Genomic DNA, 26274 nt, shown 5'->3' on the forward strand with positions numbered 1-26274 from the left:
TTCAGTCCGAAAGATCTTAAAGATTGACCTACAATGTGAACACATTCACTGTGACAAGATTTCAATTCAAAAAATAAGTCGTAAATTATACAAACATCAAAGAATTGTGCATATACACACTGAAGTTCTTTCAACAAAGAATATATATAGATAATATAAGAAACCTCACACAACATAACTTCCAGCAGCCCTTTCTTTTCCTAGTTCCTCTCTTTGACACCTTATAACTAATAAATAAAATAAAACAATCTCAAAATGGCTAACAAACCCCATCCCTACCGCAGCTCTCCTCCATCCCTCAGCGTGAAAGTAGAAAGAAAAGACACTCTTCTATAGAATATGTCAAAATGGAAGATATTGCACCTCCATGGAAAACTTTGACACTTGACCAACATTAAAACAACGCAAACCTGCAAAGTGAATACAAAAAATGCAAAATCTTGAGTAAATCACCTCTGACAGACAAATACAGCAGAACTAAGTCTGTATCCATTTATGACTTGTTCGCAGTATGGAACATTATTGGAGGAAAAAAAAAGGAACGGAACATTACACGTAAAAGCTATTAAGGAATTATGAGGTAACGAAGCATAGTGGACACAATATCAAAGCAAGCTTGTTTTCAATCTTTATTACAGCGTCAAATGGGATATTCAGAGGCAGAGACTAAATTAAACGTGAAGTTGTTTTCGGAGGAGGTTTTGGAATGCAAGAGGCAAACATGAGCAAAAACTGTTCATACATGCATACTTAAATGAAACATCTTTTTATAAGGTGAACAAATCACGCTACAAGAAAACATAAATAGATCTACCGAACACAAATTAGAACAAACCACCAGTAAGGTAGATGATACCAACCAAGTTAAGTAGGAACTTGGATATCTCAGGTTTGTTAAAAGCATATCAATAATAGAATTAAAATAATGACATCTGAACTGCTGGTCAAAATGAATTACTTGACATGTATCTTGAATCATTTTTTTTTTTTTTTGATAAGCACATGTATCTTGAACCTTTAGTTGCAAAGAAGAATGATAGCAAAGGTCTAAATAACAATATACCTGGACGCGATCAGCCTAATTAGCTGCTCTTCCACCATGGATGCATGTCTAAAGAATAAGCTGATTTTTTAATATTTCAAAAACACCAGATAAACTTGCTCTTCTTAAAGGCTCTTTACATGTCAGCTCTGAGGTGCAATAGTTGCAAGGGCATTAGCATGTGCAGGTGGAAGATTACTCAGAAGAGGCTGCATTTGTTGACCATAAATCGAAAATAGGTGGGAAAATGCTCTTCCGACATGAGCCTTGACTTCAGGGGTTTCAACAGGTGACATTGCAACCTGGGCAAAAACATTAACCAACTCTGGAACCAAAGATAGGATCTGCATATTAACAAAACAACAGCAGTAAAGACGTGTTTAATATCACATTCCACGTCATAAAGGAATCGAGAATGACAATTAACGTGAAGTTATGATAAGGCGTGAAAATACCTGAGAGTTAGACGACAAAACAAGATTGCATATGCAACTGTAGACTGCCATTGATTCTTCATGATCCTCTTTCAGAGGAAGAACTTTCAAGAAAACAGGTAGCACCTAAAGAAAGTACAAGAAGATATAACGACCATAGCAAATAGAGGGAAACCTTCAACACCAAAAACAATAGAAAGGTCAGATTCTACACCTGATTCAGTGGGACTGTCTCTGGATGAACCATTATCATCCTTGCCACCGCACCAGCAGCATTGTCTCTCACCGCATTATCTGGCTCAGCTTCGCCAAATAATGGGTAAAGGCCCCGTAAAGCATCCCCATAATATCTAGAATAAAGTGAATAAATCAGATTTAGATGTACCAACAAAGAAGGTAAATGGTAAATATATCAGTGGCTACAACTCCACAAACTCAGAACATATATTAGGAACAGAAGTAGATGGGTAAACAAGGTGTGCATGTGAAAGCATACTTCAAAGCAGCATCACCACCATTTTTGCACAACTCGCCAACACAAAATGCTGCATTCCTTCGGTTAGTAGGATCTGCTGAAGCTAATTCTTTAAGTACCAGGGACATCACAGTCTGAAGGATGATTAATGTTCCTCAATTCAGTTGCAGAACTATCAAAATATATGTGTGTGTGTGTGTGTGTTGGAGAGGAGAAGAAAAGAACCAATTAACTAGTTTTCAAAATTTTACATCAATATAACCACCAATAGGAGCACCCATGTGTTGAGCAACTTCTGCAAGGGTTGCAACGACCATGGTCCGATCTTGAGGTGGGCGCGATGCTTTCTGCAATTGCAGGGGTTATGCAATGAAACACTGTGACTAAACTAATCTCTAAGGCAAAGGACAAAAAACATGAGATGGGAGTCTGAGAACTTGACCAAACAATATTATAGGGGGGAGCATCCCAAACTCACTGCAAATTTCATCAAAGGTTCGAACAGCTTTGAAAAGATAGGAGCAAAATGGGAACCCATGGCCTTTGCAAATGCAGGGAGGAGATCAGAAACAGCATCCATTAGCACTTCGTCATGTTCAGTGTCGTCATCATCAGCTTCACTATCTGATTCTACGAGTTGACAAGCAGACTGCTCACGTAACAGAACTAAAGTTCCCTCAACAAGCTGAGTGATATCTATAAAGATGGGAAACACAAGTTAATCCTGAATTTATTTTTAATGACTGGAGAACCTGAAGGAACCAAAATGTGCACACTTACAGGGCTCAACAGCCATGTAACCAAAATCTTTCACGATGTCAGCAACAGCCGTACAAGCTTGCGCAACGACTTCTTTGTCGTCATCTTCAGTCATTGTCTTTATATAAATTTTCATTACAGTATCTGCAAAGCAAAACATTTGTAAACACTCGGATGATACATTTGCATCACAGATTATATGACTGACACGAAGAAGACAAATCTTACCAAAAACTTCTTTTATCTTTGCCATTCCCTCCTGTCAAAGAGGGGAAAAAAAGAGATGAAGCATTCATTAAAATCATAAATATTATCATAGGCTACTAATTTCATTGACAGCTTACATAGACATTGTAATTAAATAATAAAATGTGTGACACTTCAGCCTAGGGCAGCACAATTACTTCAATGGCCCAACCTATACTAAATTAGTTTTCAGATGCTTATTTCTATCCAGGACTTGCTGTGCATTACTATGAGCTTTAAAAGTATCAGTGCATATTTAATAGCATCACCACAAAGAGTAGTCATGTAATACCTCAACTGAAAAAGCCTGATCAATAAAAAGCATCAACTGCTTGCAGATATAGATGATAAACTAAATAAAAAAATGATGTCGGAGATAGATCATCACTCACATTATGACCTTGCAATGCTGCTTGTGTAGCTATCAAAATATCTGCAATCAAAGAGATCACCGCTTATGGACATAGCTCTAGCTTGTACTAGTAGTTTTGAAAATAAAATGGCATCATCTTAGAAATTACCACAGCAAAACTAGTATCAGAAACTTTTAAACCCTGTAAACTTAATCGCATATAGATATTCAAAATCCAGTTTCTAATAACACATGAAACGGCTATAGACAGATTGACATGTTATACAACATATAAACATACATGCCCCACGTCAAGCATTCAACAAGCAAAATAGTAACATTAAGATGAAATCAACAGAAAGCAGCCCATTACTACTCACATTTGAGAGAAATAATGGCTTGCATTCGAACATCCTCATGAAAGTAGCTAGAATGCTTCACCAAAATCTTCAGTGACTCTTCCAAGTAACTTGGGTTACATTAAGGAATCCAGAAAACCATTAGCATCAATGTCATACAAGATAAGCTTTTGTATGTATGTAGAAAAGGATACGGCGAATAAGAACTCTTTGTATGTAGAGCAAATAAGCCAAGGGCTTGAGTTGCAGCTGCCTTCTCATCTAATACACCAGTTCTTATACTGATATTACGAACCCTAGGTTCATCATGCGCTTCATCATCAGATGACACACCGCCAAATCCATGAACATTTTCATCTTCATCAGAATCGTCAATATCAACAGCAGAACCATCATCTAGGTTGCAGGAAGTGAATGCCAGAGGAACGACATGCGGAAGGTACTGTTTCAAAAGAGGAAGTTATAGAAGAGAAAACAGCATACTTAAATGTATAAAGATCCAAAACATCAGTGGTACCTGAGCAAATCCATCATCCAGAATTTCCGCTACATTGCTAAAAAAACCATGAGTGTATTCTCGAAGCTCGCTAAATTCCAAACCAAAACCCTGATAGCATCAAACCTATCAAGAATTGTTTGTAAATATGAAAGCAGCCCTAAATGTAAAGAGCTTATAAAGTTTCTCACTGAAATTGCAGCTTCAATGAAAGGCGGCAAAACTGATTCCATCCTTGTCCTGCCAACAGACATTGCAACTATCCCAACTAATTCAGTAGCCCTAGCTCGTGAACGGAGGTCTTCATCATTTGTAAGCACCATGAAAACTTTCATCAACTCTAGAACTCTTTCAGCATAGGGAACAAATGCTTGTTCAGCAGCAGATGCAACTGAACCAATAGCAGACTGCAATAAAAGGAGACAGGGTGACACAACTTCAGACTCGAAAAAAGCTATTTCTAAACCATCTGAAAAGACACTTACCATGCAAGTTTCCTGCAAATTACGAGGGCTACTTTGGAGAGCACCAAATAATTTTCCCATCAAAGGATCCAGGAAAGGAAGAATTTCTTCACCCATGTTCTCACAAAATGCGGCCAATGCATAATAAGACTTCTCCTGCACAGGAACAGAAACCATTTTTAGAAGAAATAGGCACCAGCAGAAGGACTTAATTATGTCTTAGCGTGTCCGCACCTTAACTTCATCAGATACATCCTCGACAGCATTTAAAATGCACGGGAGGACACTTTCATAGTGAGTAACTATCTCGGGCTGCAGATACTCAGCAAATTGGCCCAAGGCAAATGAAGCAGCTCCTCTCACCATTTGTTCAGGATCTCTCAGAGCCCCCAAGACAATGTGTAGAATGGGTTCCAGTTTATTCTTCATGAGTTCCAAACAACCCTCAGATATAACACCTAAAACAGTAACTGAAGCTTCGCGAAACTTCCCATTTTGACTTTGACTGCTTAAAGAAGCAAACTCAAGAACAGGTGGAAATACATGTTTAGACAAATTCAGAGCCATGGTATCAATTACTTCTGCAGCAGCTCGATCTGGAGCAAGATCATCATCTTCACTTCTGTCTGTAGATTCAGCAAGCAATGGACACATTATTTGCAAAATTGGTGTTACTAGCTTGTACTTTTTAAGAGAATTCGACTTGTACTTCGCTAGCCACGAGATTATTTGAATAGCCTGAAAAATGAACCAACAATTCAAAGTAAAACACTTAAGAACCAATAACAGATCTCGAACAGGCAAAAACATATGTGAACATCACAAAATCGAAGTACCAAAAGTTTCACTAAGCTGTAACCATATCATGTTCCTACCTGATGGCGTGTGTTCGACTCCAAATTTGGACTTGAACAAACTTCAAGAGAAAACTGCACTATTGCTTTAACTGAATCCCCAAGTAGAGGTGCGGGAGATTCTATTAGCTCATCAAATATTTCAAAAGCAAGCACAGCAACATCTTCATCGCCTGAAGCAAGACACTGCCTTGACACATTCAAAATGCCAGGGATAAACTCTCGAAACTTGACCTGCAAGCAGGATACAGGAGCAGACACATTTTCAGGCTAAGATGGAAGTTAAGATGTTTTAAATCTAACAGGCATTGTTAATTTTTCTCAAGACTCAAATTGTTTTCATGTGATCCCAACAATTTCACCATGTTCCGCCTCTACGCCGAGTTTGCTCTAACAATATTTGAAAATAAAAACTTTACAATAAATTAAAACATGGAAGCTGCATGAGTCTTTAGATAGCATAATGAACAAAAAATACTCACCACTTCTGCCTCGTCATGAGTGAACTCTAGAAAAGATCCAACTGCCCTGTAAACATGATTTAATCCCAGTTGCGGTTAAGAATTATAAAATGTAGGTTCTGGATCAAGAGATTCAGCAGTACTAAAGATTTTCAAACAAACATTACTTGAGAGCTGCAACTCTGACACGGTTACTTGTTTCATCTTGAAGGCACTTGAGCAGCAATGATTGCAAATCAGCAAAATATGGTTGAAAAGAATTCCCGATAGTTTCAGTCAAGGAACTGAAAAGAATCAAAGCCACCTTGCATCACCAAAACAATGAAACCGCCCATTAGTCCATTAAAAATAAGTAATCCTACCGGTAATTGCATAACATGGAACAGAGGTCATCGTTATCCCAATCCAAGGGGAGGGGAAGACTGCAACATTTTCTTTCATGGATTAATAATTTACTGATGCTCAGATTTTATAGTTGAGGCCATTCGTCACTCCAAACAGTACAAGATAGTAACACCAATTCTAAGGCAGATTTTAATTAAGAAACCTTGATCATAGCAGATTGAATTCAAAAGGTACAAACTTGAGCTGAATCAATTCTTTCAGCCTGTTTTTAGAAGTAGTTATAATACTGACAGTTCTTTACCTTTTCATAAAAAAATGACGGTGACAGTTTTATTCTGTTTGCTTAATCGCACTTCCCAATTGGAGCACCCCTCAGCCCCGTGTCACCAAACCCTTTTTCATTAGTTCCATTAACAGTCCTCATTATGAAAAATAAAAGGAACTGACAAAAGTTTTACAGGCATTCTACCACAGTGTTACGTGAATTCAGACAAAAGCTCGCAGTATGCTGAAACTGCCAAACACGTTGAATTTTCAGAATGAAGTTTCATACTCAGTCTGATGGGAAAATTAAGTACTATTTTTCAGAGGGTAGGGGGTGTTTACACTTGACAGTTACGAATGGTTAATGGATATCGTAACATAAGGTATCAGTATCATCATACTTCTATAATAGCCTCGGAATGATAAGATCTAGCAATTGCAAGGAATTTATTGGCATATAGCAATAAACATTTTTGGGTATAAGCTGCTCCACTTTGTAGTTTTTCAATCCGAAAATTAAAAAAGAAAGTGCAATAAGAGCCTAGGACTAACACAATTCTGATATTTTTAACAATGTGGTAACAATGTTGTCTCAGATGGAATGGTGGGCAAACCAGCACGGGATGGTATATAAGCCATCAAGACACGGCTTTTGATAATCTCAAATCTGAAATAGCGTTTATGAAACTTTTCATTTATGCCAACCCAAAAGCTGCATTGCAGTAATTGCAAAAGAAAGGGACCATATCAAGTGTTCATCTAACTAAAACATGTGATGCCAATCAAGTATAGGATACCTCTCTGTGTTCTTCTTGTGCACTTTGACTGCACTGGAACAAAAATGGCAACAAATCTGACCACTCTCCAGCTGGAACCGCATATTTTGCAACGATACTAATCACATTTGCACTAGCTCGCCTCACCGGAGGACTGAAAAATGAGCATCACATTAGATCAGTATGATTTGCAGGCTAAATATCATCTTTCCAAGCTTCCATGAAAATTATCCAAATAGAGGCCTAATAAAAGCACCTAGGTAAGGGAATTCAATGCATCTACGAAGAAAAACTAAAATAAAGAGAAAAATGTAAAGGTCATGATCTAACTTTTCAGACACATGTATCATTGAGTAGATTACTATAGAAAGTACAACTTTACCAGTTTCAAATAAAAATTACTATAGGAAGTACAACTCTAATTCAATCAGCTTGCGTGACAAATCACTGATACTTCCATCCATTATTATGAGAATAATAAGTGAACAAAATCGACTTCATCAGTTTTAAAAATGAACTAAAACAGTGTTATTAAAAGCACTTAAAGCGTGATGTGAGGCGAGGCGACAGGTCAAGCGCTTTTGTTCCCTAAAGCAAGACGGGATCAGAAAAGCTCTTGCTTCAGCAGAAGAAGAGAGAAGCAAGGCGAGGCGTGATGCGTCGCTTTTGCGAAAAAAATGAGATTTTTGGAAATTCAATTGAATTAAGGGTTAATTTTAAGTCCAATTTTAAAACAATTGCAACGGACTTCCGCATCTTCTTCGTTGCTCTTCCTCCTCCAATTCTAGGGTTTCAAGGTAAGTTCTTCTTCTTCTTTATCTTACTCTTTGATTGTCTCTTCTTCTCTTCTCCTCTTTTTTCAATCTTTTTCTCTTCTTCTTTTCTCCTCTGTTTTCTATTCTTCTTCTCTTCTTCACTTCTCCTCTGTTTTCTATTATTGACTATCTAGTTCTAGTATCTATTATTTAACTTTTAATTTAAGAATTGAAAGATTTGCCTAATATGTTGTTTCTATTGAGTTATTGGTTAGGCAAATTTTCAAAAAAAAAAAAATTGTATAAAATTGCACTTCAGTTTTAAAAAAATGTGTGCTTCGCTTCAAGCTTCTCACTTTCTCACTTCCAAAACACTGAATTAAAAGCTCAAATATCGTTACATGTTTTATAATCTACAGTTTGATCAGAAACTCATTGGCAGACATAAGTCATCAAACTAAACTACTCAAAAAGAATTGGAGAATTGTACAAACTCCCAGTTCATTCTAATCCAGCAGACTTTATGAAGTAATACCACAGTGTTTTTGAAAAATGTGGATAAAAAAACGCATGTAAATATCCACAGAGAACCTGGCAAATTAGTTGCGGCAAATAGAGTTACACTACTGATCATCAATAAATAGCAAGATGTTTCGTGCAAAGTGCTCAATGAATTACTGGACTGAATACAGAGAAGAAAAAAAAAATTAATGAATCAAGCGGACCTGTGTTCCAACTCCGAACAGCAAATAAATATGTTACATGTGTTATAATCTGCAGTTTGATCAGAAACTCATTGGCAGACATCAGAGTCATCAAACTAAACTACTCAAACTAAATTAGATAATCATACAAACTCCCAGTTCATTCTAATCCATCAGACTTTATAAAGTAATACCACATTGTTTTATTTTTAAATGTGCATACGAATACACATGTGAGTCTCTATAGCAGCACCTAGCAAATTAGTTTCGGCAAATAAAGTTACAATACTGATCATCAACAAATAGCAAGATGTTTCGTGCAAAGTGCTCAATGACTTACTGAACTGAATACGGGGAAAAAATAATTAATGAATCAAAAGGACCTGTGTTCCACGGTGATGCTCTCAATTAGGGATTGTTTAACGAGCTGACGGAGCTGAGGAGTTAACTTAGCCCAGTGACCAGTGATCTTCTTACGGAGGAGTACCGCCGCAAGTTGCCGAACATTAGGCGTTTTAGCGGTACGGAGATGGTGAATCAATGATGGAACCACTTGTGGATCCTTCGCAAGACGCTTAATTTGGTCTTCAGCTTGTCTTCTAGCGTCATTGTCAGGCATAAGAAATTGAATCAATAATAGCTCCAGTGATTGCGCCATAGTTAGACTATTCTCGCTCTCTTCGATCCCTTGGAGAGAAAGAGAGTATGGAGGCGGCTGTGGAGGAGAGAAACCCTGTGCGGCGGGAGTTCCAGGGTTTTGGGTTTATATAGTGCGAAGGGAATAGTGTGAATTCTATTGTGGGGCTGCGTGCTCACGGGGCTTTGCTGGTCTACACTGCCCGGAATGTCGTCGGTATACGTCAACTTGATTTCGTAATGTTTTCTTCAAAAATGATTTTTATTTAAATACTTTTAGAAAAATATAGTAGTTAAAATTGATAAAAAATATTTCGATTTGATATATATATAAATATTCATATGATATTTTTTGTCATAAATAGTGTATTAAATGATCAAATATTTGGTCAAAATTTCTACTCTTATTATTAGTAATCATAAATATTCTATTTTTATAAAGATGGTTAATTATTATACTATAAAAAAAAAAAGATAGTTGTTATATAGGTGGTAATTTTACAAAGAACGTACTGTTATAAAGTTGGTTGTTACTGTTATAGGTGAAATGTTGTTATAGAGAAGTAAAATATAACATAAAAAATCGGTTTCGAAAAATCTTGGCTGTTATAGAGAGGTGCTGTTATATGCGGGTACCGTTATAGAGAGGTCTGACTATAATACTATACGTGGTCGTTTGGTACGCGGACAAAGTTATGCTGGGATTATAGTCCTGGGATTATAATCCTGGGACTAAATAACCTTTGGATTATTTCGCACTTATTCTTTGTTTGGTTCATTGGATTAAAGGTGAGATATATTATGTATAATCCAAAACATGTGCTTGGTATTAGTTATACCACCTAGGAAATGGGATAATATTATCCAAGATTGTGATATAGTTTTATACCGGGACTAATTAGTAACTCAAACCAAACATGGTACAAATTTAACCCAAAAATTTAATACCGGTATATCCTGCCTTATACCGTCTACCATTTTTTGGTGATACTTTGACACTATATATGATATATTTCATATCGGGCAAAACTATAATTATAAATGATTTTTTGTGCGGATTGCCCTTCAAAGGCACTGTCTTTAATTTTTGCCTCTTAAATTGTTGGTCTTTAATTTTTGTCTTTCGCCTAATACCGAGGTTTGGGGTTAGAATCCCGGCTCTGTAAAAAAAAACAAAAAAAATGCAAGCCGGAGTTTCGTACCAAAATTAGGCCTGTTCAAGCAAAAGTTAGGCCTTAAGGCAGAGTTTTGCAAAATTCCTACCGAGTAAAAAAAAAAAATGTGTTAATGCAAATCTCGACCTCAAGGGAGAGTTTTGCCTTATGCCTGAAGGCAAAACTCTGCCTTAAGTAGAGTTTGCAGTCAAACTCTACCTAATCAGGCAGAGTTTAATTTTTGACTTTCGGGGATTCGAACTCAAAACTAAGAATTTTAGCGAAAGGCAAAAATTAAAGACCATCAATTTGAGGGACAAAAATTAAAGACCACCCCCGAATAAGGGCAATCGTGCAAATTTCCCATTATAAATAAGCATTTACATTATGAGTTGTTAGGAATGTTTTTGTTTATTTAAGAGTTCTTTGAATTGAAAAAACAATTGGTTCTTGGAGGAATATTTCCTCTTTTAGAATTGGAAACCATTTGATTCACCTTGAAAATTTATTCTCTTTTTACGTACCTTATATGTCATTTTTCTTAATACCTTGTTTATCTATGTCACAAATTTTAGAAATGGGCTTGGCTCAACTCGCAGATTGTGATACGTGAGACTCTAGATGCCTCTAAGCGCCTTTCCGTATGTGCGCAAATCTAATGTCTTTGTAGCCACGTTTTTTTATTTTTTTTAACAATTTTGTAGCCACGTTGACTTCCAAAAATTGTAAGACATGATAACAAACACTCGCCGGTTGTGCTGCGTGAGCCTCCAAGCGTCTTTTCACATGTGGCATCATCTAAGGTTAGTCTATTTTTTTGGAGTAAGAAATCCAATGTTTTGGTAGCCACGTTGATTGTCCAACAATTGTAAGACATGATAACGAACACCATTAGTAGCTTCAGTTCCTTGATTGCCGCAAGTGAATTTAAATTTCCTTCAAACTTGAACGTAGAAAGTGCCTAAGTTCATTTTATTCCGAATAGGAAACAAATCATCTTAGCGTATTTGACTATTTTCTATCGTGAATTTACCTCTAAATTTCAAAATTAATTTATCATTATTCATACAAGGCCCTTCATATAATTTTATCCCGTTAAACTTTGATATTATGAGATGATCTCATTTTTCATATGAGATTTTATTTTTAAATATAGTTTATGTCTTTCATTGATTTTCTTTGTTGACTTTATAATAATTAATACAAAATAAATATATGAGTACAAAATCTAATAAATTAAGAGTATTAAAATATATTATTATTAATTTCTAGAATTCAAAAAGTTTAAAAGAAATGTGTTAATATTATTATTAATATATAGTTTTACGAAGATGTTTTTTAACGTAACATTTGTGAAAAAACAACTTTCGTTATATCAAACACACTTGTAAAGCTTGTGGTTTTTATTTAATATTAATATCTATCTATTTACACTGCAATATTATACAAGTGCTAGTAAAAACACGAAACTCCAAAACGAATTGGTGATCAACGTTGTTACTATATGATATATTTCAAATCAAATTATAAATAATAATTAATCTTACATTGTGAGTTGTTAGAATGTCTTTGTATTTTTTATTTTTTTTGACAAGGTACCCTTAGCTGCTACGTTTCGCGTATTAGACTTTCTAAAAGAGATCTCAGAAAATGGATAATTTATTTTTCAAAAGGATAATTTTTTTTATATATATTTATTTAGAATGGAAGACAATTTGATTCACTAATGAATGGTATTGTTCTTTATTATTTATATTAGGAATTCTTTGAATTGAAAATAATTTTATTCTTGATGAAGTATTTCCTCTTTTGGAATTGGGAACCATATTTGCCTTCACTAATGAATGGTATTTTTCTTTATTATTTATATTAGGAGGTCTTTGAATTGAAAATAATTTGATTCCTGATGAAGTATTTCCTCTCTTGGAATTGGGAACCATAATTGAGCCTGTTTGGCTGGGCTTAAAAAAAAGCAGCTTATAAGCCAAAAAAAATAAGTTGGGGTAGCCTAACTTATTTTTTTTTTGCTTATAAGCTGCTCTAGATAAGCTAAGCCAAACGGACCCAATTATTTTTTTGGGCTTATTTTAAGCACAAAATGGGTTTAAAACAAAAACACTCAAAAAAGCTGAAAACAGCTTATAAGCAACTTATAAGCCAATCCAAACGGGCTCATTGTCTTCACTAATGAATGGTATTTTTCTTTATTATTTATATTAGGTTTCCTCTTTTGGAATTGGGAACCATTTGATTTATCTAGAAAACATATTTTCTCTTCCACGTACCTAATAAATTTTTGGAATGCCTTTCATTTTTTATCCATATGTCAGCTTTTAGGAATGCTTTCATTTTTTATTTTATTCGACATAAAAAACAAACTATCATAGCTTATTTAAATTAATTACATCGTGAATTTACTCTAAATTTCAAAGCTAGTTTCAACAACAACATACCCAGTTGAATCCCACAAAGTGGAGTATGGGGAAGGCAGAGTGTACGCATACCTTACCCTACCTCGCGAGGTAGAGAAGCTGTTTTCGATATACCCTCGGTATAAGAACAACAATTCAAAGTAATATAAAAAGTCAAGGCAAAATAATATAAAAATCATGGTAAAGCTATCTTTTGTAACTACCACAAATGCATGCGATGATCCAAGCACAAGAAGAACAATAAACTACAAGAGTAATACTACAACTACTAGTATGAAGCATAAGTAGAGACGTATATATATATATATATATATATATATATATATATATATATATATATATTTCAAAGTTAGTTTATCTCTACTTATATAATTTTATTAGTTTATCTCTACTTATATAATTTTATTTTATTAAATTTTAATATTAAGATATAATTATATACTTCAAATGAGGTTTCATTTAAATATAATGTGTATCTTTCATTATTCCATTTGTTGTCTTTATAATTTAATACGAAATACACATACGAGTACAATATCTAATAAATTAAGAATATGAAAAAAAATATTATTAATCCTTAGAACTCACGAAATTCATGAAAAAATATGACATTTTTTATTAATATTATAATTTAATTTAATTTTTAATATATAGTTTTACAAATAATATTTTTCATTTACCAAAACATAGGAGAACATTTTTCTCAAAAATAACTTAAAACGAAAAATATTTTAACATAACAGTTGTGAGTGGAAAATCTCAAAACTCACATGGATTAAACCGAAGAAAATTCCGTTTTCTGAAAGTCAAGCGACTTAGCGGGTAAGTTTCCTTCCATTGAGAAAAAGCTAACCAGAAAATCAGCAGAACTTGAGCTTCATCAGAGTTAGGGCACACAAAAATGAGGAAGAGAAGTGTGTGGGCATGGGTAGTTGCAATCATCTGCTTTATAGTGCTCATGATTGTTACTCCAGCAATTCCTCAGTCTCAAGAATATCATGATTTTGCTGATCAACGCAACTTTCTCGGTATACGCATCATTCAATATTAGTAATTACTATATGCTTTTTCATTCTTTCAAATTTGGATCTTTAGCTTTCAATTTGTGTTACTGTTAGAGTTCTAGGTCATGATTCATATGGTTGTCGTTGTTCTTTAGTTGTCGGTTCACTGTTGCTCCGGAGTCTTCAACTTATATTCGGTTGAAGGAGCCCGAATCCACACTAAGGGGTTCAAAAATATAAATTAGTTAACAAATGAAGAAGTCAAGGGAGTTCAATATGTACTATATATACATAAAAAATAATTTTAACATTGTGTATACAAGGTAATATTTCGCCGAAGGGGGTTCGGCTACCCCTTGGCCACGACCTACATCCGCCCCTGTGTGCTAATATTGTTAAATTTCTTCATTTTTAACAACATATTAGCTCATTTTGCTGTGTCCTTTGGTATGGGGATAACCAGTGGCGAAGTCAGAAATTTCAATAAGGGCGTTCAAGGATACTTTCTAGGTTTAGTATATATGTATGAAAAGTAATATTTGGCTTATATACATAGCATAGTTTTTTGCCGAAGGGTGTTCGACTGACCACCCTTCGACATACATTGCTACGCCCCTGGGATCACTCTGGCCAAGTATTCCGCTACCTGTGTGCAAGTTTCTGAAAGATGAATGGCAATAACCTATTTATATTTTCAATTGGTTTTGTATCTGTTATATGCTATACTACCTATAGCCGTTCTGATCCAATCTCATGTCAGAATAATGATGATTTTCTCATTTGGAACTGGGACTTCTGTGATTGGCTTGTGACTACATGATTAAATTAGGTTAAGAGGAAATAATAACAAGAAAATGTAGAAGTTTCTAGTAGATACTCGGGGGAAATAAAGCAAGCAGCAGAATGCTTGTGTTCTCTCTGTTATATGCTGAATTTTCCTTTGATTTTTCACCAAAGGCATAGTGTACATCTGTAAACTTAGCTTCTGCTATAGATGTGGATGATCATAGTGAATTTGAAAAGCTTAGTACACGTACATGAATTAAACGTCGTTCTCTCGCCTTTAATGTTTAAGTGTTACTCAAAGAGGTACAAGGAGAAATACCTCTAAACTAGAGTTGCTTTAAAATAGAATCCAGATAATAACAGTAACCTCACTTTACATCTCATCTCAACCCTTTTTACTTAAAGATTCAAGGTTATTGGTACAGTACCAATCTTTCGTTCTCTATTACTGGAAGTTCTATTGAGGATTTGTGTTAAAGGAAATCACAAGTAAAATATCATGGACACCTAATCCATTTTTCTAACCTTTTTTCTTTCTAATATTCTTTTGGGCCTCAAAACAGGAGCGTATGTAGCGTATTAGATGGGGGTTCAACTGAACCCTTAACTTTCGATGCGGCTTATAAATTTATCAAAATTGTAATAAATAGTAGATATGAACCCATAACTTTTAAAATATAATGGGTTCAACGCTAAGAATCTTAAAAGGTTGAACCCCTAAAGTTTAAATCCTAAATCCGTCTCCGCCTCAAAATATCGACAATCCTTATCGGTGTCATCCAATGTTGCAACTAGTTGATAAAGGATTTGGATTCGGCCAAATTATTGCCTTCGTACCCCCAAAACACAAATCAATGGTGTATGAATTTCTGTTCTGCCATAAGTACCTCCATATTCCACTGAGTAGGATTTGACAGTGGGTTTGGGACTATGATTACAAAACTTCCTTTTATCGATCTTAGTTTGCGTATAAATTCTGGAACTGTGGACCTAGCTAAATGAGAGAGCCCGAAGTCCCACTGGTATCATCGAATAATGTTAGGTACAATATGAATAGGCTCGAGAAAACTTCTGTATACCTACTGTGATTTCTTGATAAAGAGAAATATGACCAATAGTGGTTTGAATGTATATAAAAAGAATTTGTTTTAGACTTCTTACTATTAGATAATGTCCATAGTTCTCATAAAGAGTACCTATAGGTTCATAGTGAACGTCGATGGACTATCTAAATTGATTTGTTTCTGCCCATAAGCTCCAATTGCGTATGCTTCATCTGATTGACAAATGTGAACTATCCTTTGGTAAAATCTCCACCCATGTCCGTACACTTAATTTTCTATTTTTAGTTCCGTGTCCACTATGTATCTCTGCAAACGCAAACTGAATTCTAGGTTATCAATCACCAAAAACAGCTTCTAGCTTAATTAGATTTTCGGATTTACCTTGGTAGTTTCCACTCGGATTTGGTAACTTCAATTTGAGCTAAAATAGGAAATATTCTGTCTCTTTGCTCTTCAATGCGGTGGAAGTTAACAAGTTTGAATTCCATGATGACAGAAATTTACCCTAGTTTAGATTGCACAATATGTAAAATCAGATTTACCTTTAATTGTGAAGAGAATGTTGCCAGTCCTGTTCTCATGTCAGCAGTTCCTTTTGCTTGGCTAGTGGGTGGTATGTATACATTTAGAATTTGCTGCTGCAGTTTTTCATGCCTTCGTTTTCTTTTTAGGGATTCCCAATGCACTGAATGTGGTCTCAAATTTCCCTTTCCTTGTGATCGGTCTGATAGGTCTTGTACTTTGCCATCACGGTAATTATTTCAAGCTGAGGTAAACTGTTAACATATGTCTGCTTTTCTGATGGTTAAGGCTTTGAATTTGTGATTCGTTATTCTAGTTTATATGTTTAGTACTTAAAGCTAATTCCACTTGACATGTGCATCGAAAGCTTGCAAGGAGAGCTTTGGGGTTGGACGTGCTTCTATATTGGTGTGGCAGCGGTTGCTTTTGGGTCCTCATACTATCATCTCAAGCCAAATGATGCTCGTCTTGTGTGGGATAGATTGCCAGTAGGTTATTAAGTACTAAATGTTAGGTGCAAGCTGTTATTCATGTGCTTTTGCGTGCTTATTTTTGACAGTTTATCTCTAACTGTTGCAGATGACTGTTGCATTTACGTCTATCATTGGTATCTTTATTATTGAAAGAATAGATGAGAGAAAGGGAACTCTGTCTCTCATTCCATTGCTTCTCGCCGGTGTAGTTAGTATCATGTATTGGAGGTAAGCTTCTTATTTCGACAATGGCTAATAAACTCCCCCACCCCCAGCCACCTCACACCCAAAAAAGTTACTTTTTAAAAGAAAAAGGAAAAAGAAACAAAAATAGTTGAAGAAATGCGAAGTGTATCCTTGGAATATAATATGCTCTTAGGGTCCTCTCCTTTGGTGTTCCTTCTTTTCGTTCTTTCTTTAGATAAGTTAGACAATTACATTACTCAAAAAAGCAACCCCAAGTGGGTATACCGTATACTACAAAATTACATAATAGTAGACTACCGAGTATTTAAGGATTTATGAAGTTCATCAGACTGTCAAAATCATATGTAATGTGCATTTAAACCAAAAACCAAGATTTGTAAGCCTCTATATTCTACACTTTGTTTAGCTTCGGATCTTCCTTGAAAACACCTGTATTTCCTTTCCTGATGATCCATGAGGTGCATAAGGGTACCTTCATCCATGTTGCTTTCAATGGTTTCCTTATATTCTGTCCATGCCAACTTTCTGGAGTACCTTTAACATCCTTAGGTATCACCCACCATGATACCAAAAAGGTTCAGAAACAAATACCATAACTGCCACTTGAAAGAGCAATGCAAAATTATATGCTTAAAGTTCTCATCACAGCTTTGGCATAAGTTATATCTACTGCACATACTGAAGCCCCTTTACAATAGGTGCATAAGGGTAGTGTAAGACAGTGCATCATATATGATTATCCAAGTAAGTAAGCCACTTCAAGAGGTTTCCCTTTCCATAGTTGTTTCCAAGTTCCCTTGTAACTGAGTTGGTCAGGACATTATAGCATTACTTTACTGAAAATTTACCTGCTTTTCTCACTTTCCATAAGGGAGAATCTACTCCTCCGCCTCTGCCAGCTTTCCAAAAAACTGAACTACCCTCTGCAATCGTGTTGTCCTTGGAGATTGTAAGATTATAGAGTTAGGTGTCCTTAAGAGGAACCAACTATCTTCCTTGAGTTTCAGCTTGGTAGAAGGCCTGATTAGGATTAGGAAGATTATTGAATTAAGTCCCAGTTTTGATTTATCCAAAATTATAATATATTGGATGTGATTTTTCTTTTTCTTGCATCTTCATTTTTCTAAGTGTCCTAGAGGGGAGTGGATGGTATAGATCCATAGTAAATAACTGGAGTTTTTTCCTTGAGATCATTTGGTTTATTCAGCTAGAACTGCTGTGTGATTGTACATTTTCCTTCTGAAGGTTCTTTGATGATCTCCGTCCTTATGGGGCAGTTCAATTTGTACCATGCCTAGCCATCCCACTCATGGCTATTTTGTTGCCTCCGATGTACACGCATTCCACTTATTGGCTGTGGGCTGCAGGTTTGAATTTTTTTGTCCTTTGGGTTCTATGACCTAATTCCTGCAGCATATAAAATGAGATTTTTCTGCATAATGCAGCGTTTTATCTTTTAGCAAAGGTTGAAGAAGCAGCTGATAAGCCAATCTACAACTGGACTCATCATATCGTGAGTGGCCACACACTCAAACATTTATGTGCTGCAATGGTGCCCGTCTTCTTGACCTTAATGCTTGCGAAAAGGGACATTGAACCAAATAGGTGCAGTTGCCTCTCCCTCCTCTGAATCCTCACTTTCAGCTTGCTATTGTCATTTACATGATTCAATTTCACTTTCCTACAGGATCAGTTTATATCAAAGTTGGAGAATATCTTGGAGTAAAGCAAAACAAAATGGAGCAGAAATGGAGAGTCACACTTGTACTTATTCAAGTGTCGCAGTTGAGGAATCCCATTAAGGGGACTGCTTGTTATTTCATTGACACAAACTCTTTTAGTTTACTATAAACAGGAAAAAAAGAGGCTAAAACAAGTGTCGAAAACAAATAATCTAGTACTTTCCCGTTCATCAGAAAGAAAGTTATACTTTCTTCATCAATGTATACGAATCACGTGTTAATGTATAAAAGAAGTATATTGCCGCGTAGATTATGTCTGGACCGTGAGCCTTGCCAGTAGCATACATCAGACATGCTCTAGGAATGCTTAACAGTAGTCGCTTATAGCCTTGGTCATAGTTGTTGGTGAAGCTTGTACTGTATCGGTGGTGCTCGTATGGTTGCTGGTCCGACTTCATATTCCTTAAGTTGAACATGCAAGGGTCAGATTGCTTATCCCCATTTTGTTGCAAAGCCATCAAATCACGTGGAAGACAAATAACACATGCGAATAAATACCAAAAAATCATCCGAAGTTAAGAAAAATAAACTATTTAACTTTAAAACCACTGTATGCTAATGCAGCAAGAACAATCTGAAATGTCTTATGCAGGGGCGTATATAGCACATTGGATGGGGGTTCAATTGAACCCCAAACTTTCGACACGGAGCATAAATTTATGTGTAAAAATTTATCAAAATTGCTATAATAGTAGATATGAACCCCATAACTTTTAAATAATGGTTTATACGCTAAGAATGTTAAAAGGTTGAACCCCTAAAGTTTAAATCCTGGATCCGCCTCTGGTCTTATGTGTTATTTATTTTTACTTGGTAAACATCTTTTAAGTGGGAGCAAACTTACATTGACTGATCTAACAAAGGAGTATGGGAGAGCTGCCTTCTACCGTTCTGGTCTATCTACCATCTGACACGTAATAGTAAACTTTTCTTAACACAATAAAATGCTAAACCATCTTATGGCTAATGTAAGGACGTTAGCAAAAGAGGGAATACACGAAGCTGAATAGACTCTACCAATTGCAATTTCTTATGGAGTAAGGAAAAGTAACTCTGCTTCTCCTTTCAAAGAAATCATATAAAAAGACAACAGATTTTTTTTTTTTTAAACTCATTAAAATTCATAATTTTTTTTAAAAAATTAATTAAAATTCATACTCTTTAAGAACTTTACTGGGTTAGAGTTGTGTTATCTTTGGTACTTCAATTAAAAGTTTCACGAAAGCTGCAATGCACAGTTCCTGTCTCTGAAAACATATCTTCCGTGTAGACTCCACTTTCACCATACCATAGTATAGAAATTAATTGCTCATGGACAACAACGGGGTGGTGGCGCAGTTGGCTAGCGCGTAGGTCTCATAGCTTCTGAGTAATCCTGAGGTCGAGAGTTCGAGTTGCATGCTAGTGCGTTATTTCAATGACAACCACAGCCTTCTAGCATGATAGCAGTTTCAAATCCGATTCATTCCGTTATATACCCTTTTCGTTTTTTTTTTTTTTTTTTTCTAGGAAAGAGACATTAGCTACAATGCACATCCTAATTTTTGGGGCATGTGAAACTGATGTTAATACAAAAGCAACCAAGGAAGAGAACAACTCATGTACAATTGCTGGATATGTCAGGGAATACCCCCTGTTATAAATGACGGTCAAAACCTTAAACAAAATTCAATTCCCATGACCTACATTCTCATATTTCGAGTACATTCCATTTGTCAATCTTATTGAGGAATTGTTGAATTTAATCTTTATACTATAAGTACGATTTGTTGGTTAACAAATTGCTCAGGCACATTCAACTTCTCTTTGTTTTGAGGTAAACAAGAGCATCACCATTCGCAAGGCCATACCAGGTCCAATGGTTTATTGCTGTGTTGAGCTTCCCTGTAACGGCAATTACATCCTCAAAATCAAGTTCCTAGTATTGGTGTCTCAGCAACACCGGAGATTTCAAAGTTGATATACAATTGACTGTGATAAAGTTCATCTCCTCCCACCAGTCATGTTGTGAGATTTTAAATGCATGGCTTTTCCAAAAGTTGATCATTACAGTTTTCAGTGAGTAAACCAAGGAAACAACACTTCTCAAGGAAGGATACTTCACCAGTTCACCCTCAACATCAAAAATCTCCATAAAACGAACTTCCCATCATTTTGAGGCTTATTATTATTCACCAACGGGTGATAGTTCAATGAGGAGACAGCTTGTGTACAAATAAACATTCAATGCCCCTGGGGTTTAATAATTTGCTCCCAAGTGTGGACGGTGAACAAGGCTGATATTACAGTTGGTAGTCTCCGAGACGGTCATGCATAGAAACTTCAGGAATTCTCAATCTGAGTTTGTTAATTGATTTTGATATGAACAGATAAATTACACTTCATTTTTAGTCACCAGTAGTCTCTGCAGGAACAGGAACCATCTTTGAAATGATGAAACCGATTCACATCCCTTACAATGATCTCTCTTTCATATATCTTTGAGATAAGTTTTATAACAGTATGACAGTCTCCACAGATTCTAAGATTCTTTGTCACACGGAGAACTGTACCTTGACTTGTATTAAGAATGCCAAAGGCAATTGCCAGCCTCTCACTATGACTACTTAGGTTTTGCTCTTTCTCCTCCTCACTCACATCATGCAAGGCAAAAGTAGTATCTGGCATGTAACCAGCTGCTTTTATTTTGGTTGGCAGTGCCTCAAGAAACATGTATATTTGCTCCGCCTGTGGATGAGTTGTATCTCCACCAAGGAACAAATGAGCTTTCCCCTCAAATTCAATCCAACTACATCCAGGATTCTTCATAATGCGTTGTGATTTCAGTTGGACCCTTAGGTCGTTGACCTCCTCCCACATTCCGGCTTCTGCATACATATTTGAGAGCACTACGTAATTCCCACTGTTGTCTGGTTCCAAGACAAATAACTTTTTAGCAGCTAATTCTGCAATTTCTAAGTTGCGTTGGCTTCGACCAGCAGCTAATAAGGAACCCCAAATGCTTGCTCCCGCTGCCATTGGCATTTGAGAAATGAGGTTATATGCTTCCACCAATCGTCCAGCACGACCAAGAAGATCAACCACACAAGCATAATGTTCTTCTCTCGGCTCCACAGAGTAAACTGAACTCAAACAATCGAAATATCTCAGACCAACATCCACAAGACCCGAGTGGCTGCAACCCGATAACAACCCAGTAAATGTGATTCCATCAGGCTGTATACCAGCTCGTAACATATCCTCAAACGTCGAAACAGCTTCCTGCCCACAACCATGAGATGAGTAAGCAGTAATCATTGTATTCCAAGCAACCAACTTCTTCTCCTTGGGGTTTATCTGATTGAAACACAAACGAGCATCAACCAAGCTGCCACATTTAGCATACATGGCTATAAGAGCTGTCTGCACCGAAGGATTCTTCTCCAATCCCGTCTCTCTAGCAAACTTATGTATCTTCCTCCCACGCTCCAATGCAGCCGAGTGTGCACAGGCAGGTAACACACTCATAATCGTCACCCAATTAGGTCTCACCTCCGAGTCACGATCCAACATCTTATCAAACAATCGCAACGACTTATCAGCCAAACCATTCTGAGCATACCCCGAAATCATAGCCGTCCACGACACAATATTCCTAGTTGGCATTTCCTCAAACAATTCCTCAGCATATTTAAACAACCCATCTTTCATATACCCCGCAATCAACGCATTCCAAGTCGATACATCTCTCACAGGCATTTCATCAAACAGTTTATGTGCTTCAACCAAATCACCACACTTCACATACATATCAATCAGAGAAGTTCCAACATAAATATCAGACACCAACCCACATCTCAAAATCAAACAATGAACACATTTCCCAAACCAAACATCACATAAATCAGCACATGACTTGAAAACAAAGGGATAGGTAAAATTATCGCCACGTAAGCCTAAAGAATGCATTTGGAAGTAAAGCTGTATTGTTCTTTCAGTAATTCCATAAAGGGTAAGTGCTCTAATCATTGCATTGTAAAGAATCGACGTGGGTTCAGTGGCATTGTCGAAAATATGTGAAGCTGATTTGAGTTCACCTGAGCTAGCATACATGGCAACCATTTTAGCTGCGATTAATCCATTGGGAAGAATACCTCGAATGGCCATGTGAGCGTGTACTTGTTGGCCAAGTTTGAGGAGATTTTTGCCTATCAAGAACTGGAAAATGGGTGCGTAAGTAGATGGTGGAAATGAGTTTTGGTACAATGGTTGTAAGAGGAGTCTCAACATTGTTTTTCTGGAAGTTGGTTTCTGTTGTCATGGGATAAACGGAATGTTTGAACTTTGGAGGTGATTCAATTTAATATGGAAGTGTTCATCTCCATTTGATTTCCCTACTTTCCTTTACATTTTTCTGATCAAATTTTACTTATAATGTTAGTACAAGTTTTTGCACTTGTATGTTATGAATGTATAGCAAGAGGTGTTAACTTGATTCAAATTAGAAACTCCATGTTCTAAGGTGCTAAAAATAAAAGAATTTATATTTTCTTAGGAAGAGATTTATTTGTTACATTGTTTGTTGTTAGTTAATATAAGTTCCCAGGATTAATACCTGTACTTTGATCTATGTTTTCTAATTCTATGACTTAATTCTTTTGTAAGAGTTTAGAGACATATTTTAATTAAACCTATATATTTCGATGCCCTTTAGAATTTATTTCATTTTTGAGTATTTTGTTAGAGCTATTTATTTTCCGTAGCAGTTGATGTTTCTTTCTTTTTGATGTCTTTGGAGAGATTTTCCAGTTTATTTTGAGGATTGAAAAATGAATCATCTTTTTCCTTTCCCATATAACAAAAAAAAAAAAAAAAAAAAAAAAACTTAGATAATATCATAGATGGTGTTTCACTCAGAAAGTAACTCAACTTTATTTTCTAACAAGAAAGACAGTTAACTATGAGTGTTTCACTTAAAAAATCACTCAACTTTGTTTTCTAACCAGAAAGTCACTCAACCTATTTAAGTGATTTTTATTTAAAACTAAAATCGTAAGAAATAAACAAGGACCCATTTTATTGACCCACCCGACCCACTAAAAATATAAAAGGTCTTTGCCCAAGGGCGAGACCGGAGAACATTCCCACCTCCAACTAGGCCTGTGCACAAATCGGTTCAACCCGAATTTCCGTACCGATTAAAAACAATTCGGATAATTCAATTTGGATAATACAATTCGATCTCGATTTACAAATGCAATTTTAAAATATTATGGTTTAACGGTTCGAATACGGTTGGCTTTAATTATCAACCAAACCGACCTGAACAAACCGAATTTATATGCCACTAATGACTAATATGACTAATACTCTAATAGTCTAACTATATATACGCATAATACTTAATAGTGAAGTAATATTTATTTAACTTCACACTACACAAAAAAAAATGGTAATTTGCCGAGGTTGAAAGTTACAATTTGCGGGGATTTTAGCCTCCTCAAACAATTAGCGGAGGCTAAAACCCCCCGCGAAGTGCAACTTTCAACCTTCACAAATTACCCTTTTTTTGTAGTGCTCAGAAGTGGTGCAAATGAATGTCTGCATGCACACCTTGCACTAGATATTAATGGCCTGCTTGTTGGCCTAAGTTGACTTCCCTTTTGGTCTTTCATCTTTTAAGCGTTCTTCTCACGAGCCATTTTTGCCTCCACCCATGGCTTTGTTTGCTCTTTAATTTGATCTTAGCCTGCAATTTTTTTGGGTTTTTTAGGATGCAAACTGAGTTATTATGCTTGTCTGCTTGCAAGTTGCAAGATGCTGGATTATTAATTTGGTATATGTAATGTGGTGTTGGCGGATTTGTATGCTTGCACAAGTTATCAAGCTCTTGTTTTGCTATTTATATGCTATTATGCTTGCAAGTTTATGATTTTTTCTTGGTTAATGTCTTGGTTATAAGGCTGCAAATTTAGCATCTCATTATTTTTTGTTATGTTTACTCTAAAACTGAAATGAAAATAGTTGCTTGTTTAATTTTCGAACAAACCAAACAAATTGATTTGCGTAACCGAACCGAGATAATAAAAAACGAATCGAATTGAACCTAGAATGGATCGAGTTTGGTTGAGAATTTAGAAATTCAAAATTTCAACTCGATGATGGTCAAAATCGAACCGAACCGATTCGTGCACAGGTCTACCTCCAACCCCTTTCAGGTGTATTTTATTCCACAACTCTCATATTCCCCATTTTGGGATTCTGTCGCTTTGCTGAATAGCCCTACTTCAATTTTTAGTCAATTTTAGTTCTAACCATTTGTATCGAAAATTGTACACTAGAATCAACTTACTGTTCTTTCATATGTTCAAAAGGTTGGATTTTGCGTTTAAATTAGTCAGCAAAGTTTTTTAAGTAGTATTATTATTATTTGGCTATAACGTTAACCCCACCTCCCAAACCTCCCGGGATCAATAGTCCTAGAATCATTGTTCAAACTGGCATGATTTTATTTTTGAACTGCCCTCAGTTAATTAATACAAGTGTGTGTTCTCCTTGGTCAATATATTTTTAGTGGGTTGGGTTAAGTGGGCGGGTCAATAAAACGTTTGAAATGAGTATTTGTTTATTTCTTGCAATTTTGGCTTTATATAAAAATTAGCAAAATGTAATTAAAAAATTACTTAAATAGGTTGTATGATTTTGTAGGTGAAATACCACTAGTTGAGTGCCTTTCTAGTTAGAAAAAATAAAATTGAGTGACTTTCTGAGTGAAACATCCATAGTTGAGTGACTTTTTGATGACATAGGAACCCGCAGCCGCTACCCTTCGGGTGCGCACAAGGTAAACCCAGCTCCTTTGCAATAGCTTGCCATTCATAGTTGAGTGACTTTTTGAGTGAAACACTCATAATTAAATGACCATCTAAGATATCATATATATATATATATATAAAAAAAAAAATAAAAAAAAAAAAACCATTCAAACACAGCACAAAAATAGTAATGAAGAGAACCAAAACGTAAGACTAAGTTTAAATTCTTTTAGTTAAAGCCTATTCTCTTCAAATTATGTAAAGGAAGTAATTACTCCTAATATTACAGCAAGTCAACAACAACCTAGTGAAATCCCACAACGTGAGTCTGGAGAGGATAGAGTGTACGCAGGCCTTACTCCTACCAAGATAGAAATGGCTGTTTCCGAAAGACTCTCGGCTCAATAGAAAATTACTCCTAATATTCTTAGATAGAAAATTTCCATCTAGCTAAAACACATAATAGAAGTGATTATTTGCTTAAAGCTTCCACATACAAAAGTAAAGATACTTTTGGTAACAGACTTGGACCAAGACAAAAATTGCAAGGCCCAAAACCAAAATTGGACTAGATTTGGTGGGTTGCGCTAGGCCTGTGCAATAGTGCAACACATGGGCGACGCTCAAAAGGCCAGCTAGCAAGCTACCTTGATGGACTCTTCCCCTTAAAAAAA

At 35.8% G+C, this 26274-nt stretch overlaps 3 protein-coding genes across 3 annotated transcripts; 1 reads left to right on the forward strand and 2 right to left on the reverse strand.

The window, feature by feature from the left end:
* LOC132064589 (uncharacterized) lies at positions 1–9582 on the reverse strand. The gene is made up of 21 exons (XM_059457623.1): positions 9170–9582; positions 7349–7481; positions 6110–6246; positions 5964–6009; positions 5503–5715; positions 4862–5365; positions 4649–4783; positions 4355–4570; positions 4185–4274; positions 3862–4109; positions 3689–3777; positions 3349–3389; positions 2939–2969; positions 2732–2854; positions 2430–2647; positions 2203–2298; positions 1973–2085; positions 1691–1826; positions 1498–1602; positions 1064–1386; positions 1–410 (listed from the first exon to the last, which is right to left on the reverse strand). The coding sequence occupies exons 1-20, from the start codon at positions 9442–9444 to the stop codon at positions 1186–1188; spliced, it is 3150 nt and encodes a 1049-aa protein (XP_059313606.1). The 5' UTR covers positions 9445–9582; the 3' UTR covers positions 1–410; positions 1064–1185.
* A 4151-nt stretch (positions 9583–13733) lies between these two features.
* Positions 13734–19054, forward strand: LOC132064590 (uncharacterized). Its single transcript, XM_059457624.1, has 7 exons — positions 13734–14036; positions 16534–16633; positions 16752–16872; positions 16964–17085; positions 18310–18431; positions 18510–18669; positions 18752–19054. The coding sequence occupies exons 1-7, from the start codon at positions 13910–13912 to the stop codon at positions 18864–18866; spliced, it is 867 nt and encodes a 288-aa protein (XP_059313607.1). The 5' UTR covers positions 13734–13909; the 3' UTR covers positions 18867–19054.
* A 1337-nt stretch (positions 19055–20391) lies between these two features.
* Positions 20392–23306, reverse strand: LOC132064591 (pentatricopeptide repeat-containing protein At1g20230-like). Its single transcript, XM_059457625.1, has one exon. It carries the CDS (start codon positions 23073–23075, stop codon positions 21198–21200), a length of 1878 nt encoding a protein of 625 aa, XP_059313608.1. The 5' UTR covers positions 23076–23306; the 3' UTR covers positions 20392–21197.
* Positions 23307–26274: the final 2968 nt, after the last annotated feature.

This window comes from Lycium ferocissimum, chromosome 7, assembly GCF_029784015.1.
Source record: "Lycium ferocissimum isolate CSIRO_LF1 chromosome 7, AGI_CSIRO_Lferr_CH_V1, whole genome shotgun sequence".
Lineage (NCBI taxonomy): Eukaryota > Viridiplantae > Streptophyta > Magnoliopsida > Solanales > Solanaceae > Lycium > Lycium ferocissimum.